The 16,164-nt window shown below is 39.0% G+C and overlaps 2 protein-coding genes across 2 annotated transcripts; both read left to right on the top strand.

Moving 5' to 3' along the window:
- Positions 1 to 689: 689 nt before the first annotated feature.
- LOC109421477 (probable cytochrome P450 6a14) lies at positions 690 to 4,770 on the top strand. Its single transcript, XM_062854850.1, has one exon. It carries the CDS (start codon positions 3,119 to 3,121, stop codon positions 4,685 to 4,687), a length of 1,569 nt encoding a protein of 522 aa, XP_062710834.1. The 5' UTR covers positions 690 to 3,118; the 3' UTR covers positions 4,688 to 4,770.
- A 7,609-nt stretch (positions 4,771 to 12,379) lies between these two features.
- On the top strand, positions 12,380 to 14,247 carry LOC109421553 (probable cytochrome P450 6a14). Its single transcript, XM_019696073.3, has 2 exons — positions 12,380 to 13,661; positions 13,721 to 14,247. Exons 1-2 carry the CDS (start codon positions 12,584 to 12,586, stop codon positions 14,134 to 14,136), a joined length of 1,494 nt encoding a protein of 497 aa, XP_019551618.2. The 5' UTR covers positions 12,380 to 12,583; the 3' UTR covers positions 14,137 to 14,247.
- The last annotated feature ends 1,917 nt before the right edge of the window (positions 14,248 to 16,164 follow it).

Here is a 16,164-nt window from a genome sequence, read left to right as displayed (position 1 = left end):
CTTTGGAAAAACTCCTGAAGGAAGGTTGCGAGGAATTTCTAGAGGCATCTTTGAAGGAATTCTCTTAGAATTTTGAATAAATCCTTGGTAAAATTCCTAAAGCAATCCCTGGAAAAAGCCCAAAAGTAATCTTCTATAAAGCTCTTGGAGAAATTATTGAATAAATTAAGCAAAGAATGCTTTATCCGATTGATGAAACCTTTGCAGAGGATCTTAATAAGATCTTTGCCGAAATTCCGAAAGATTTGTCCTTGAAAAAATCCCGTAGGAATTTTTGAAGCAATTCCTGAAGAACTATTGAAACCCTTTATGAAATCTTAAACTTGCATTAATCACTTAAAAGATGCTTCTAGGCATTTTTAAAGAATTCAGTGGCAAAACAGTCTTAGGAGGAATCCTTATAGAAACTTCTGAAGAAATCTTTTGATTTTATCTTATTTTAAAGACTTCGTTGGAAGAAATCCGGAAGGATATTTGGAAAAAAATCCAACAGAAGTTCCTCTCAGAATTTTCTTAGAGGAATTTCTGTAGGGATCATTGAAAGATTTTTTTTTGAATTATTATCCAATGGATTCTTTTGAAATTTCTTAGAGGAATCCAGGATGAATCTCTTAACAAAACTTTAGAGAATCTTCTTGAAGAATCTTTGCAGATTTTTTTTCGAAAAAAAAAAAGCGTTGCAGTAATTCTCGAAGGAATCCTTGGAGGAATTTCTAAAAGAATCTTTGGAAAAATTTCTTAAGAAATCTTCAAAGGAACGCCAAGATGAGTAATGAATACTTGAGGACATTCCAAGATAAATTCTTGGATAAATCAATGGAGAAATGATTTACGAGTCATCCGAAGTGATTTCATCGTGCGGGTTCGGAGTGTAAGCGTGGCGGTCGGGTTTTTGTGCCATTTAGTGTGATTTTGGAGGCAAAGTGGATGTGCCGCTTTTCTCATTCGGATCGGCCGCGTCGTCGTCGTCAATTTGAATGTGCACATCGTCGTACCCGTGTGTAATTGTAGCGGTTCAGTGTGATTTCGGAGAAGAGACCAGTTAGTGGAAGATGCTGCAGCACATACGCACTGGACACTTCGAAGGATATTTATTGGTGAGCTCGTTCCATTTTATCATAATAATTAATGCTGTAGGATGTAGAAAATTCTTCTCTGGTTTGTGTGTATTTGTCTAACAAATATTGAAAAGTTCGTCACGTCATGTGTCGGCGTTAGTTCCCAATGCACATTTAGTTGATAATAAATATTTTTCTTTCATTTTTTGCATTTACACAAAAATTTGAATGGTTCGTTATCTTCAGTGTCGACACATTTGTAATATTTTAGTCAAAATGAATAAATGTTTTGATTGAAATAAAGGTTGCATGAATCACATCACTTATCAAAGTGAATCCAAATCATGTGACTCTTCCCTCCCCACTAACAAAAACTCCTTCCCGTGACAGTCGTGGAGAAGATGAGATGATTTCGGTCTCTAGTAGCAACGCACGTCACACTAACATTCCTTCCCTTCCTCGATGACCGTAAGGACGTGGCCGGCGCCGTTATTGACTAATAAAGTTTGGAATTCTCGAACTGTGCACATTGGGAGCGGTAGCTACTCCCAAGCTCCGTTTGTTGGATCCTTGTGCAATTTCGATTGTTCTGGTCAATCACGGAGTAGCAACTACGAATTGTACGGTCATCTATGCTCATGCTCATGCTCATGCTCAAATCAATGGAGAAATGATTTACTTCCGTGGAAAAATCATTTAGGGGATATTTCTAGGATCTCCTGAAACAAACTATGGAGGAATGTTTGAAGAAATTCTAAAAGGACTTTGAAGCCTTTGCAAGAATCGTTTGAAGTACTCTGAAGTACTTTTGAAAACATCCTCGGAGACAACACTGTAAGAATACATGAAAGAGTGTTTAGAGAAATATTGAATGACACCCTTGCATTAACCACTTGAAAGATTCTTGAAGACAAATTATTATTCAAGAAAATGTTAAAAAAAAATCGAAGTCGACATTTTTTTCAACGCTTTGTACAAAATACAACGGCGTGATTATTTGAGAGAAAGTAGAATAGATTAATCATTGTAAAATATGTATATCTGTAATTTTCATGGGGCCCACAAATTTGGTTCCGCACTGGGCCCCCAAATTCCTAGCTACGCCACTGAATAAACTGTGTTTATTCCCCCGCCATATTGATTTCTTTGGTTTTACTTTTTCAAACCGTTCTGTAAAAAATATTTTCATTATTACAACGATGCATATTTTAAAGGGGCACTTGATTTTTGATTCTTTTTTAACAAATTAGACAGTAAATTGCTTGTGGCATTTAGAATAGGTACTCTGTATAGCAAAAATATTCCTCCATAATTCAATGTTTTTTAAGAAGTTTTCGAGCATTTTTTACAGATTTCGTTCTGCATGATTATTTTTCCAGGCTGATTATAAATTATTGATGTGAACATGTATAAATGTCATGTTTAGTGTAGCTGGCAAGAGAAGATTTTATAAATGCCAAACCACTTTATCGAAGTGTTCATATGGTTTTCAAAACGCTTTTGTTATGACCATAACGTAGCTTGACAATTTGAATTGCCTCGTTGACAACCTCTTCACAACCCTCACCAGGGTGGGCCAACTAGCCCGATTCTGCCCTTCGTGTGGTTTTGATAGAAACTGTGGAGATGAAATTGTCATGACAAGGGTTTTATCGATGTAGGTTTAGAATTATCTAAAACTAAAACTAAAAATGTTACTTGGAATCCTGTTGAACAGGACAACAGCTGTAGTCACTTGAGCTGTCCTTCGTCGATGGATACTAGGGCGAAGGATCAATTAACGACGTTTACTGGTTCAAAGAGTTAAACGCCCGAAAGAACTTAACGAAACTTTCAGCATTTTGAAATGCAACAGAGAGCAATATGGTTTGGCGGTTTCAATAGAATACACGAAACGCATTTTTAGTTAGTTGTTATCTTGTGTACAAACATAATCTAGTTTCCCAAAAATAAAACTACTGATAAAGAAATTTGCTTAGATGATAGCACAGATAGTTCAAAACTTGTTAAAAGCAAGTGTTATTACCTAGCTGCATCCATTACTATTGAACCTGCCAACCATGTTGTTCTACATTTTGTTAACCATTGTCACGCTGGCCTACCTCTGGATCCGCCGAAGATATTTCTACTGGAAGCGGCGTTCGGTGCCCTACGTTGAACCCAGCTTCCCCCTAGGAAATCTCTGGGGTATGAACAAGCGCCACTTTGGTTTGCTGGGTCAGGATGTATACATGAAGCTGAAGGAAACCGGGAGCAAGCTCGGAGGAATGTTCTTTTTCGTGAACCCGGTGGCGGTGATTCTGGATCTTGATTTTGCCAAAGATGTGTTTGTGAAGGATTTTCAGTACTTTCATGATCGTGGAGAATACAGCAACGAAAAGGTGGATCCAATCATGGCTCATCTGGTCACGATGGAGGGAACCAAGTGGAAGAATTTGAGGACGAAGCTTACTCCGGTTTTTACATCGGGAAAGATGAAGATGATGTTTCCGACTATAGTGACGGTAGCTGAGGAATTCTGGAAGTGTATGGTGGAAGAAGCAGGCAAGGGTGAAGATATTGAAATGAAAGAGTTTTTGGCGCGGTTCACGACCGATGTGATTGGGAATTGTGCCTTTGGATTGGAGTGTAACAGCTTGAAGGACCCTGAAGCGGAATTTAGAAAAATGGGCAGGAAAGCGATGGCCATGTCACCGATGGAATTTTTGCGTAGGAGATTGTGTAACTCATTCAGAGGTTTGGCAAAAGTACTTGGAATGAGACTCTCCGATCCAGATGTTGCTGATTTTTTTATGAACGCCGTTCGAAGCACCATTGAGTATCGTGAAAGAAATGGGATTCATAGGAATGATTTTATGGATTTACTGATTAAAATGAGGAATCCAGAATCTATCGATGGGAGCTCTGATGAGATGGGTATGTTGACATTCAATGAGATTGCTGCGCAAGCTTTCGTGTTTTTCTTGGCTGGATTTGAGACGTCATCCACAGCAATGTCGTTCTGTTTATACGAACTGGCCAAAAATCAAGAGCTACAGAATAAAGCACGACGCAACATTGCTGATGTACTAGCCAAGCATGGTGCGATGACGTATGAAGCAGTTCACGAAATGGCGTATATTGAAAATTGCATTAATGGTATTCAGTTACTGGACTTCATCGATGATATCACTGATTTCTATCTTGATTTCTATTTCACAGAATCACTTCGAAAATACCCACCTGTGACAAACATAGTACGAAGTGTTACCAAATCGTACAGGGTACCAGGAATGAATGTCACACTTGAGAAAGATTGCCGTATTCTTCTACCGGTTTATGCAATCCATCACGATCCACAGCTTTTCCCACATCCGGAGCAATACGATCCGGATCGCTTCAATGCGGACCAGAGTGCGGGTCGTCATCCGATGGCGTTTGTGCCGTTCGGTGAAGGACCTCGAATCTGCATAGGACTGCGCTTCGGAATGATGCAGGCACGCATAGGCTTGACGTGCCTGTTGAAACACTTCCGTTTCACCTTGTCGGACAGAATGCATGACCCGTTGATGATGAAGTCGAACACTATCATTCTTGCTTCTGAAGGAGGTTTGTGGATGAAGTTAGAGTGTCTTGAAGATAAATTATAGGTGGTTGGAACAAAAGCTCATTTTTTCCTGACGTTGAAATTATATCTTCATTGAACCAATTCTTCAGATTAGTGACCGAGACACAAATAATAATATATTTTTATAATGTCATTATGACCTAAGTAAATTATAACTGAAAAATCATATTCATCATAAAGTTATTAAAAAATAAATAAAACAAAATATACAAAAAATCTTATTGGTAGCCAAATGGCCTACTCCTCACCATCGCTCTGGAAGGTTTAATGGGACGTGCTGTACTAAACAACCGGGATACGATTTTCACGAAATCCGGTCAATTTGTGTGCATTACGGACGACATGGATAATAACTTGGATTGCCATAACATTTTTAATTTGCATAAAAAAATGGACTTTTTTAAAGTATGCTAGAAAAGTGTATAAGTAAAATATAAACAAACAGCACTATTCGTTATGCTAGAAAAATTGGCTCAGGCAGTTAAAGCCAGTTTTATTGGATATAAGTGAGGATGTTGGTTACAGTCTTGGTTACAGTAGAACAAAACAAACGAGTTGACATATTTTTCGATATTTTTACAGTTTTAAGCAATTTGTATATGAAAACTAATACATATTTAGTTGTGTATAATACTGATTTCACTTCAAAATAATTGAGAAACATGTGAGAAATACGGATCCCATGTTAGGTGTCAAAAAACAGCAAATTTCGACTTATAATTATGTTATGATAATCGTCGTTGTAGATTCATGTCAAAACAGAATATCATCATCCCCATGATAATTGCGAATGAATTTGGATATCTTCCGTGAACATTTGGTGAAATTGATACAGAAGTTCACCAAATTTTTAAAGGAAATTTTGTTACCGAAAGAAACATATGATTTAACCGTACTTTCTTAATAGTGTTGCCCTACTTCAAAGGTTCAAAGATCACAATCGTCTAAGTTTCCCATGTATTTTTATCAACCATGCATAGATACAGGCAAGGATGGGAACACTCACTTGCAAAGAGTTACACACACTTGCTATTTTCTCAGCTTAGAAGCGTGCAATCAAGAAACGATGTATGGACGACTTTTGCTTTAGAGTGTAGAATTAGCATTTAAGTTAAAATACACATAAATAAAAAAAAAAGACTTTTGCTTTATGGTTTTGTCTAAAAGTTTGCCGAATAGAGTGGGGGTCGCACACGCATACCGAAGTCGTGAGGGAGCTGCAAAGGCAACTCTTCACGAGGTGAATGTAAATTACACTCACCTCGTGGAGAGTCGCTTTCACAGCTCTGACACGACTTTTGTATGCGTGGGCGACCCTTACTCTATTCGGCAAAGTTTTAGACAAAACCACAAGGCAAAAGTCGTCCATACATCGTTTCTTGATTGCACGCTTCTGAGCTACGAAAATAGCAAGTGAGTGTAACTCTTTGCAAGTGAGTATTCCCATCCCTGGATACAGGGGATAAACAAAATGATCGGGAGAGGCAAAATTTTCACCTTTAAAAAAATGGTCTACTAGCTGAAACTTTTCAAAAAAGTGCATAAAAAATTCTCAAATTTTAAGTTGGTCAACTAGTTGTCTAGCAATGGTCCAAATTTGGAAAAGATCGGGCTATTTTTCATGAAGTCAGAAAGATTCTAGTCAAAGACATAATTATACGATAGCCAACTTTGAGCAGTCATATCTCCGGATTCAAAGAACCGAATACAATGAAATATTGAGTAATCATGACTTCAGCTTTAAAAAACGTTTGACATAACTTAAAATTGTTCAAGAGAAAAAATGTTATAGCGAATAAATTTATTATACGATTTTTTGATAAATTGGTCTATTTTTAACATGCAACCCATAACCCATAAGTTTTTTCAATTTATTGTCGGATATTTTATTACTTCCTTTCAAAACATATTTATATTCAAGTCAATTCGAGGGAATTTGAATGAACTATAATTACCATCTTGAATTTTGAGGCGATTTTGAAGTTTTACAAATTTTATGTTTTATTAAATATTTTTTAAACCGCTATATTTTTTTTCCGTTTTAACAATTTTAAGTCGAAAGTTTATCGAAGCCCATTATATAAGTCATAAATGCTCAAAATTTCATTACATTCGGTTCACTGAATCCGAAGATATAAAAGTCCAAAGTAAGCTGTGGGATAATTATACCTTTTTTTCAGAATTTTTCAAACTTCATGTAGAATTGTCCGATCTTTCCCAAATTTGATCCATTGATAAACAACTTTTTTTTTTTGTTTTTATTTTTGTGTATTTTAACTTAAATGCTAATTCTACACTCTGTAATTTTGTCTATCCCCTGTATATTCGTATAAAGTTTTGAACGATTTTATCTCAATGAAGCACAGAGATACAGTGCAATGCAATGTGTGTGCTTAGTAGAAAATCATTGGAAAAATGGAATTTTTCAACACCGTTTCGCATTTATTAGAATAACTTCGCAATGAATGCATTTATCGTTATGAAAATTGGAGTAAAAGTAGTAATCAAGTTTTGAATTAGGGGAAAATTTTAAAATATGGCACTTCGGTGTAAAAGAACTTTATGAAAAACGGGTGTAAAAAGTTCCTTTTTTGTGAATGCAAACGTTAGTAGGCGGAACAGAACACGACAAAGTTCGTCTGTAAAACAACGTTACGATAGATGGGAAAACCTTCGAGGTAGTGGAGGAATTCGCCTACCTAGGGGCTGTCCATTTATTATGTAAGGGAATTTTCACGATTCTTCGACACCGCCTCCCCCCCCCCCTGTATGATTTTTTGTATAAGAACCCAAATATTTTTGTATAACGCGTAAGATTTGCCAGACCCCCTCCCCCATAAACCCTTACGTAAATAACGGACAGCCCCCTACCTTGGATCCCTTCTGACAGCTGACATCAATGTAAGTCGTGAAATACGAAGGCGATTTATCAGTAAAAGTCGTGCATAGTTTGGGTTCCAGAAAAAATCTGCTATCAAAAAAGCCACCTGAACCAAATAATTGTAACCGTGTATAAAGCACAAATTAGACCGATGTCTCTCTACGAACATAAGACATAAAACATGCTCAAAACGACCTGCAAGTACTTCGATTTTGAGCATGAGCATGAGCATGAGCATTGGTGACCGTACACTTCGTAGTTGCTACTCCGTGATTGACCTGAGCTAGCGAAATTGCACAGAGAACCAATTGGTTGGGGCTTGGGATTAGCCACCATCCTCAATGTACACGTTTCGAGAGCTCAAACTTTATTGGGTCAATAACGGCGCTGGCCTTACGGTCTACCGAGGAAAGGGAAGGAATGTTAGTTCGACAACTGTTGCTACTAGAGGTTGTATGTACTACTGGACCCTCCACAGTTGTCACGGGAAGGAGTTTTGTTAGTAGGGAGGGATTGATAGTTACATAGATCAGGGATACACTTTGGTAAGCGATGCGATCCATGCAACCTTACAGTATAGGGGTGATACACAAATTATGTCACGCAAAAATCGACCTTTTTCAACCCCCTCTCCCCCCCTGTGTTACACTTTTTGTATGGGACGTCAATACCTTTTGTAAGAGTCGTCACGCTCTGCAAACCCCCCCCCCCTCCCCCCTAAAAGCGTGACGTAATTTGTGTACGACCCCATACACACAAATGTGTCACCTCAAAATTTGGAAGAATGGTGAGACCATGAACAATTTAAATTAAAGTTTATGGAATGTAAAAGATTTTGCAACACCTCGCAATTGAGAGGACTGGTGAACCAATATGCTACTTGCCATGAAATCGATATATTGAAACAAAACAGTGACGGACCGCACAACTTGGGCAAAATACTGACGCATAATTACGGATCAAATCAGTGTGGCCAGCACCGTAAGGTGCCGAACTGCACAAACATACAGGAGATTTTTTTAACACAAATTTAATTGAAAAATTTGGCCGACACTTGAAGTGACGAACTTTGCAGTTCTTGTTGAGTAAATACATGAAGGATGGTTTTAAAACTAACAGATAAATTTACTGAATCTTTCAAAGAAAAACAAAAGCTTGTTCACCGATCATCAATCATTCATTCGAGCACCCGTCGACCTATCGCTAAAACGATACAAACGTGCGACACTATTTTTCGACACTCGCATGTACAACAAAGAACAACACAATACTGAACACTGAACACCCGCGCATCTATTGTTTTGATTTTCACGCGAGACAATAGCGAACGCGATCGAAGCAAAGCAGCCAAGAAGCCAAACAGCAAAGACCAACACAATACTCAACCTGCAAGTACTTCGATTTTAAAGAATTACTCAGCGTTGTTTCGGATTACCTCGATTTCCTAGTTGTGCTGACGCATACAAATATACTGTATCTCTTCCATCCAAAGAGATCCTCAGCTAGTTCAGATCTGGTCTAGAGCGTGTGCACAAGGCAGGGAATAAACCTCTACCACTGCCGATGTTTCATACACTGCACAGTGGGAAAAATCGACCCAAAAAACGGATCTTTTAACGCCGCTGGTTTCGGTACGTGAAGTTGACCATTTCTGACGTAAAAAATTACGAGAAATCGATTGGTGCTCATTTCATTCACCGCACGGCACGGGAAGTGGTCCATTTTGCCCCATTTTGCCCTTTTTCATACAAAAAAAAAAAATCAAAATGTAGTTTCAAACAACTAACACGACTGTGGATCACTGGAAATAGCTGCAGGTGTAATTAGAGGTTATTAGAAATCATAAACATATATGAAAGATCCTTTTAAATGCTTATATTGCCCCATATGCCCCAACAACTGCTAAAATTGTGAATTTTACAGTATGCGGCAGGAAAAAATGCGAAAGTGTTTTTCAACTTCAACCCTCATTTTCGTCCATTTGACATTAACCAATCTATGTTTCAACGTTCCTTGATCTATAATAGGCTAGTTTTCTGAAAAGTTAATTAAACAATTTCCCATTTTGTTCACTAACCTTTACAGGGCGGCGCCTGAAGATGAAGACAACCAAAATTTTCAAACCGCAGAAAATCACACAGGTCGCTAAATTTCGCATCTGATAAAACAAAATGTTTGATTTTCTCTACAATATCATCAAATATATGTACTTATTTCATCTGGTATGTGAAACTACATGGCTCTGGATCAGTGTGGTTTGGTTGTTCATCGAATTTGAGCTAATTTTGTTACTGTTATAGTCATTTTGTTTTTTTTTATAACCATTGGGCGCGCAGTTTATTGATATCCGCTTATTAGGCCTACATTATCACATGTTAAACATCAAATGTGTTCATTTTTATTTTTCAATGCTAGAATATAGACATTGACTGATACACTGTCATGAAAAAATAGTCATATATATCCCATATTTAGCGTGTAATAGTGCCTTGAACTTTTCGCATTTTTTCCTGCCGCACCCTGTACATGATTATGATTGGATTTTTAATTTTACTGATTTGAATTTCTTTTTTGTTTGCATAAACAAAAAGCGCTAGATCTGTTATCACCAGAATCATCTTCAGTAGTTGTCCAATTTGCCCTATTTTGCCCTATTATCATAGAAAAATGAGATTTAAAATGTATTTATAAGAAACAGATGGAACGTTGAAATTAGTTTTAGTTACAATTGGAAGCTAACAGCTATCGTGCGCATAAATGAAAGATATTTTCCCAATTTTACCCTACATGCCCCTAAAACTGCTGAATGATAACATTTTTTCTATTGTTTTGAAATGTCACTGGTTGCAGTACATAAAGTCCTGGATCATTTTTTGTATATACAAATACAGTTTATCGATAAGGGTTAGAATCATTCACGGGAGGGTACAAATAGCCCTAATTTGCCCTGAGTTGTTGTCGCCTCATGAATGAATTGACTTCCCCCATTTGCTTATGTCCGAATTGATGGACTTTTGTTACTGAAATCAATGTAATCGAAAGGACAGTTAAAACATATGACTTTGGTGGGGAATACAGGGTATAATAAGCACTAACCCTAATCTTAATTTGTAGCAAATATGCACACAACTGATTAAACGTTCCATAGCAGTATTTTTTTTTCATAAATACATTTTGAATCTCATTTTTTCATGAAAATAGGGCAAAATGGGGCAAATTGGACAACTACTGAAGATGATTCTGATGAAAAAAGATCTAGTGCTTTTTGTTTATGCCAAGCAAATCAACTTCATGTCAGTAACATTAAAAATCCATTCATAATTAGGAAAAATTGTGAATATACGACAGTTGTTGGGGCATATGGGGCAAAATAAGCATTTAAAAGACTCTTCCATTTATTCTTATGATTCCTATTAACTTCCAATTACACCTGAAGCTATTTTCAATGATCTACAGTCGTGTTAGTTGTTTGAAAGTACATTTTGATTCTCTTTTTGTACGACAAAAGGGCAAACTGGGGCAAAATGGACCACTTCCCGTACCTTGCGGTGAATGAAATTAGCATCAATCGATTTCTCGAATTTTTTTACGTCAGAAACGGTCAACTTCACGTACCGAAACTAGCGGCGTTAAAAGATCCGTTTTTTGGGTCGATTTTTCCCACTGTGCACTGGGCACCCGTCCGCTCTGTGCCATGTCGCCTTTTCTGTGCACGGGCCTGTTATGGTCCAACACAGTCACCCTTAGCATGGTTCTGTTTAATGGTTACATGTTTCCCGCCTGAGCAACATGGACCCAAGTTCCAAGGACATTTCTGCATTTATTGTGGACTACACGGCCCTTTCAGTGAAATATTAATTATTTAGTTCAGGTTCAACAAGTTGAGGTGCGTGAAAATAAGGAAAAAAATCTCGTCTTACGTCATGCATAGTACCATATTTAATGTGTAAAATCAGCTTGAGGACATGAAAAAATAGTACTAATTACCAAAGTTATAAACATTTCTGTAAAACGTGGTTTTCTTTAAAGAGGTTTGCTGTGACTATGATTACAGTCCAATGGCTCAACTGATAGCGCAAACCCAAACAAAAACATTACTAGAGTACCTTGTGGTGTCCTTGAACGATCGGAATAACTAAAAAAGTTTTATTGATTGTTCAAGGACACGACACATAAATAGCGAACACTCAAAAAAAAAAAATTGGTTGAAATCGGTAAAGAACTGATTCCGCAGTCGTAGTCACCGCATCGACGTTTTTGGGAAAACACGATTCCGAGATAATCGCGTTTAAAGTTTCAAATATACACGCTGAATCTTTGCTTCTACTGCTTGGGTCTCTTTGAAAATTTGACACAGCATTAATAAGAACCCATACTGCAAGATAAAAGAATAAAAAAAATCATTTTATCTTCTCGACCTCAACATATATAACCCCTTAAGGCGATGGTGGATGGCTATGCTACTGTATAAGGACCAACCTCAACGCTCTTAGCGCACATGAATAACAGCAGCCATAAATCAGTTGAATGAATTGCACAATTTCACTCCAGACTTACGAGCCCCCTTCGGAAGTGCGATTAGTGATTCATCACTTCAACAACTGGTTGGGTTTGTCTGTATATTTGCATGTGATATTGAAGAGCGTTAATGAAGCAACGACAATCAACCCGTAGCTGACATAATTCGCTGACGGATTGAAGTTGATGAGAGAACTTCGCTTTACACAACTGTATCGAGTTGCCCGTCGAACCTTAGTTCATCTGGGGGACTAGTCTAGTTCAACCAAAGTGGGTGTGCCAAGCAATGTTGGTGTTCATTTTCGTCACCTATTACATACGTTGCTTCAGTACGGTTTTTTTGCCGAATTTACTTCGCGTACAATCACGAGATAAAAAAAATTCGCTCACACTCATGCAACACTGTGAATGAGTATGTAAGTTTTACGTTCGGAAAGAGTATAACAACCTTCTGCTCGCTTGGTGGGATTCGTCAGTTAACATTCATTCGCGGCGCGGAAATAACCGATCGGCTCGACAATGTTGATTTATTTGACGGTGCTGGCGCTGACCTTGGCGGTTCTGTGGGTGCGTAAGCGCTATTCATACTGGAAGGAACGAGGAATACCATATGTGGAACCGAGCTTCCCGTCCGGGAACATCCGTGGCATGGGCCGGAAGGAGCATTTTTCTACGCAAATGCAACGCTGTTACAAGGAACTTAAAGGAAAAGGCCCAGTCGGAGGAGTGTTCTTCTTCATTAATCCGGTGGCCCTGGCCATGGACTTGGATTTCATTAAAACCGTGCTGGTGAAAGACTTTCAATACTTCCACGATCGATCAATTTACTATAACGAAAAGGATGACCCACTATCGGCACATTTGGTCGCATTGGAGGGTACGAAGTGGAAAAATCTGAGAGCCAAACTGACACCAACGTTCACTTCGGGAAAGATGAAGTCGATGTATCCAACCATCATTGGAGTTGCCGAAGAGTTTCAAAAAATGATGGAAAGCGAAGTAGGGGGCAATACCGAAATCGAAATGAAAGACGTTCTCGCTCGATTTACAACCGATGTGATTGGTACATGCGCATTCGGATTGGAATGCAACAGCTTACACGACCCGGATGCTCAGTTTAGGCGCATGGGAAGAAAAATATTCGCGATTGCTAAAGGAAGATTCGTCAAATTGATAGCAGCACAGCAATTCCGTTCGCTGGCGCGATCGCTTCACGTAACTCTTATCGATAAAGAAGTTTCTGATTTCTTCATCGGTGCCGTGAAGGACACGATCAAGTATCGTGAAGAGAATAACATTGAAAGGAATGATTTTATGAGCTTATTGATGAAGCTGAAGAAAGTTGACAATTCCGATAATACGGGAGAGGATTCTGAAGCTCTCACCGATGAACAAATCGCTGCGCAAGCATTCGTGTTCTTCTTGGCTGGATTCGAAACATCATCGACAGCGATGTCAAACAGCTTGTACGAGCTGGCGCAAAATTCTGAACTTCAGGATAAAGCACGGAAAAGTGTGATGGATTCTATCAAGAAACATGGTTCTCTGACGTACGAAGCAATTCAAGATATGCAGTACATCGATCAGTGCATCAACGGTAAGAAGCTCTGTTACATCAAATATTTTAAATCTTTAATAAATAAACTTTCTCTACAGAGTCCCTGAGAAAGTATCCCCCGGCATCCAATCTAACCAGGATAGTATCGAAAGATTACAAGCTGCCCAATTGTGACGTAGTCTTGCAGCAAGGTTCCACTATAATCGTACCGGTATACGCCCTACACCACGATGCCGAATACTATCCCAACCCGGAAAAGTACGACCCGGATCGATTCACATCGGAAGAGGTGGCCAAGCGGAATCCGTACTGTTTCCTGCCGTTCGGGGAAGGACCCCGCAATTGTATTGGCATGCGATTCGGAATGATGCAAGCTCGAGTTGGATTGGCATACCTGTTGAAGGACTTCAGCTTCACGCTGTCCAGCAAGACACCGGTTCCGCTGAAGATATCCCCTCACAACCCGATTCTCACATCGGAAGGGGGTCTGTGGTTGAATGTAGAAAAGCTGTAAAGGGGCATTTGTTTAACATTATAACTTTTGACAGTACTTACATTTATATTTGTATTGAAAGCAGACCAGTGTATATCCTGTAGTAGGCTTTGGAGTACTTAGGTAATGTCTGTCAGAATAAAGAAGTACTTGTTCAGAATCAAACGTGTCTTCCTTCAATTCAGAAGTGGGATGGATTACTCATTTGCAAAATCTATCAAAATTTCAAGTTATTGGACGTGGTGAATACTGAAAGCAGACGAAATGAAGTCAACCCTTTTGGTAAAGGATTGCAGTACCTTGCAGTACCATTGAAACCCTGAAGAAAGAATTCTGCCGAAACATAACGGAAAGCGGGTCGTTGAAAATGAAAGTTGAAGGAGAAAGCTGAAAGCTGGAGAATACAATTCATTAGCAGAAAAGTCTGCAAAAGGAGTTGCGTGATGGGAGTATAGCTGTAACCAATACTGGTGAAGCAGCATTACAACATCGAGGACTAGGTCATCGAGTTGGAGAAAAGGAACATATCGTTGGAGTCGTTGGAGTGGCCGTCACATCGAGGACGATGTGTATTGTCAAGATGGCCGAACTGTAGTAGGCTTTGGAGTACTTAGGTAATGTCTGTCAGAATAAAGAAGTACAGTGACCCCACACTGATGAATCACCCACAGTTTATGAATCAGCCTACTCAAAATAACAAAATTGAAAGGTAACTTGTCACAAAACATCTAAAAAGTATTTTTGTTGGACAAATCCATATGTATATTGAACATCACAACAGTTGTTACCAGGCTTCCCAAAAGTACCGCATCATGATAGCATTTTGATGGCTGTCGCACTCTTATTCCCATGACAGCCTTGTGAATGCATGGTTCATGACAGCCCACAGAATAAAACTCATGCGACCTACAACAACACTGTCGGGAACTGCTCACATTGTCTGCTTTCGCTGTGCGTTCGTTCGCCGATGACAACCTCGGCTCTTACCCAAACCGTCTCTCGTTGGCTGGACACGAAGTGACGAAAATCGCTGCGCTCGGCCCGAGCATTTTACTTCTGTTGAACGTGTCGAGTATCGTGGTATACCCCACGCTCAAAATTATCGACGCGTTTCATGTATTATGTATTTTTTCAAATCGAGAATATGTACCTGTAAGTCCTATTCGAGTAGAGTATTTTGCATAGCATTATTTTTTATTGGCATGTGAAATGCACTGCTATGTTTTCAATATAAAAGAGAGTTAAATCTCACATCAGTGGTATATTTTAGACAGATTACAATTTTGACAAACGCTGGCACAAACTTCTTTTCACCCCTGGGGCATCTTGTAAAAAGCATATCATGTTTGTAAAAAAATATTTATTGAGCACATATTTTGTGAATAACTTTTAGCGTTAAGCCATGTGCAATAAGGCAATCCATGAGACAGATGCGATCAGCTGATTTTTTTTGTTTACCATGTATTTTTGACAACCGATGATCGGGGTGACAGTTGAACACAAAGGAATTTGTTAAGCACCGACGACACTTGACGAAACTTTGTTAAGTAGTACTCACACTGTGTTTACATTTTTGGCTGTCACCCCCATCACGAAAAGTCGTCATGGATTGCCTTATCGTGACAGCCTATGACACCCTTTACGCGACAGCCGGCTTGGTTAGCCGAAGATTGTCATCGCCATGCGACCAACAATACTCACGACGTTTCCCACTCGGCTCGATACGACTCGAATATGCAACTGTCAGGCAAGCAGCCAGAGCAGCGGCTGTTTCAATACATCTTTCGCTCATGTGTGTGCGTGCTGTTGGCGATACATTTCTCACTGATGGTGTTGCACACGGTAACGAGAGGTGGTCTGCACACATAAGAGAGTGTCGATTCAGCCTTGCGCGGGCTGTTGCGAGAAGGATGTACATTTGGAAAGCCTGGTTGTTACTGCGCGGAATTTGATTTTGTTTCCGGAATCAACGAAAATTGTCGACGTGATTTTTATGCTGTCATTGTTGCCATTTTTGTGGTCGTTTGTGCAAGACGTACGCCTGTTTTC

Source organism: Aedes albopictus, chromosome 2 (assembly GCF_035046485.1).
Source record: "Aedes albopictus strain Foshan chromosome 2, AalbF5, whole genome shotgun sequence".
Taxonomy (NCBI): Eukaryota; Metazoa; Arthropoda; class Insecta; order Diptera; family Culicidae; genus Aedes; species Aedes albopictus.
Note: the sequence above shows the minus strand (reverse complement) of the source record. Positions and strands in the feature narration are given on the sequence as shown.

Coding starts and splice junctions, on each gene's coding strand:
- LOC109421477 (XM_062854850.1), top strand. CDS start 3,119: ATGTTGTTCTACATTTTGTTAACCATTGTCACGCTGGCCTACCTCTGG.
- LOC109421553 (XM_019696073.3), top strand. CDS start 12,584: ATGTTGATTTATTTGACGGTGCTGGCGCTGACCTTGGCGGTTCTGTGG. Junction 13,662..13,720: donor CATCGATCAGTGCATCAACG/GTAAGAAGCTCT, acceptor CTTTCTCTACAG/AGTCCCTGAGAAAGTATCCC.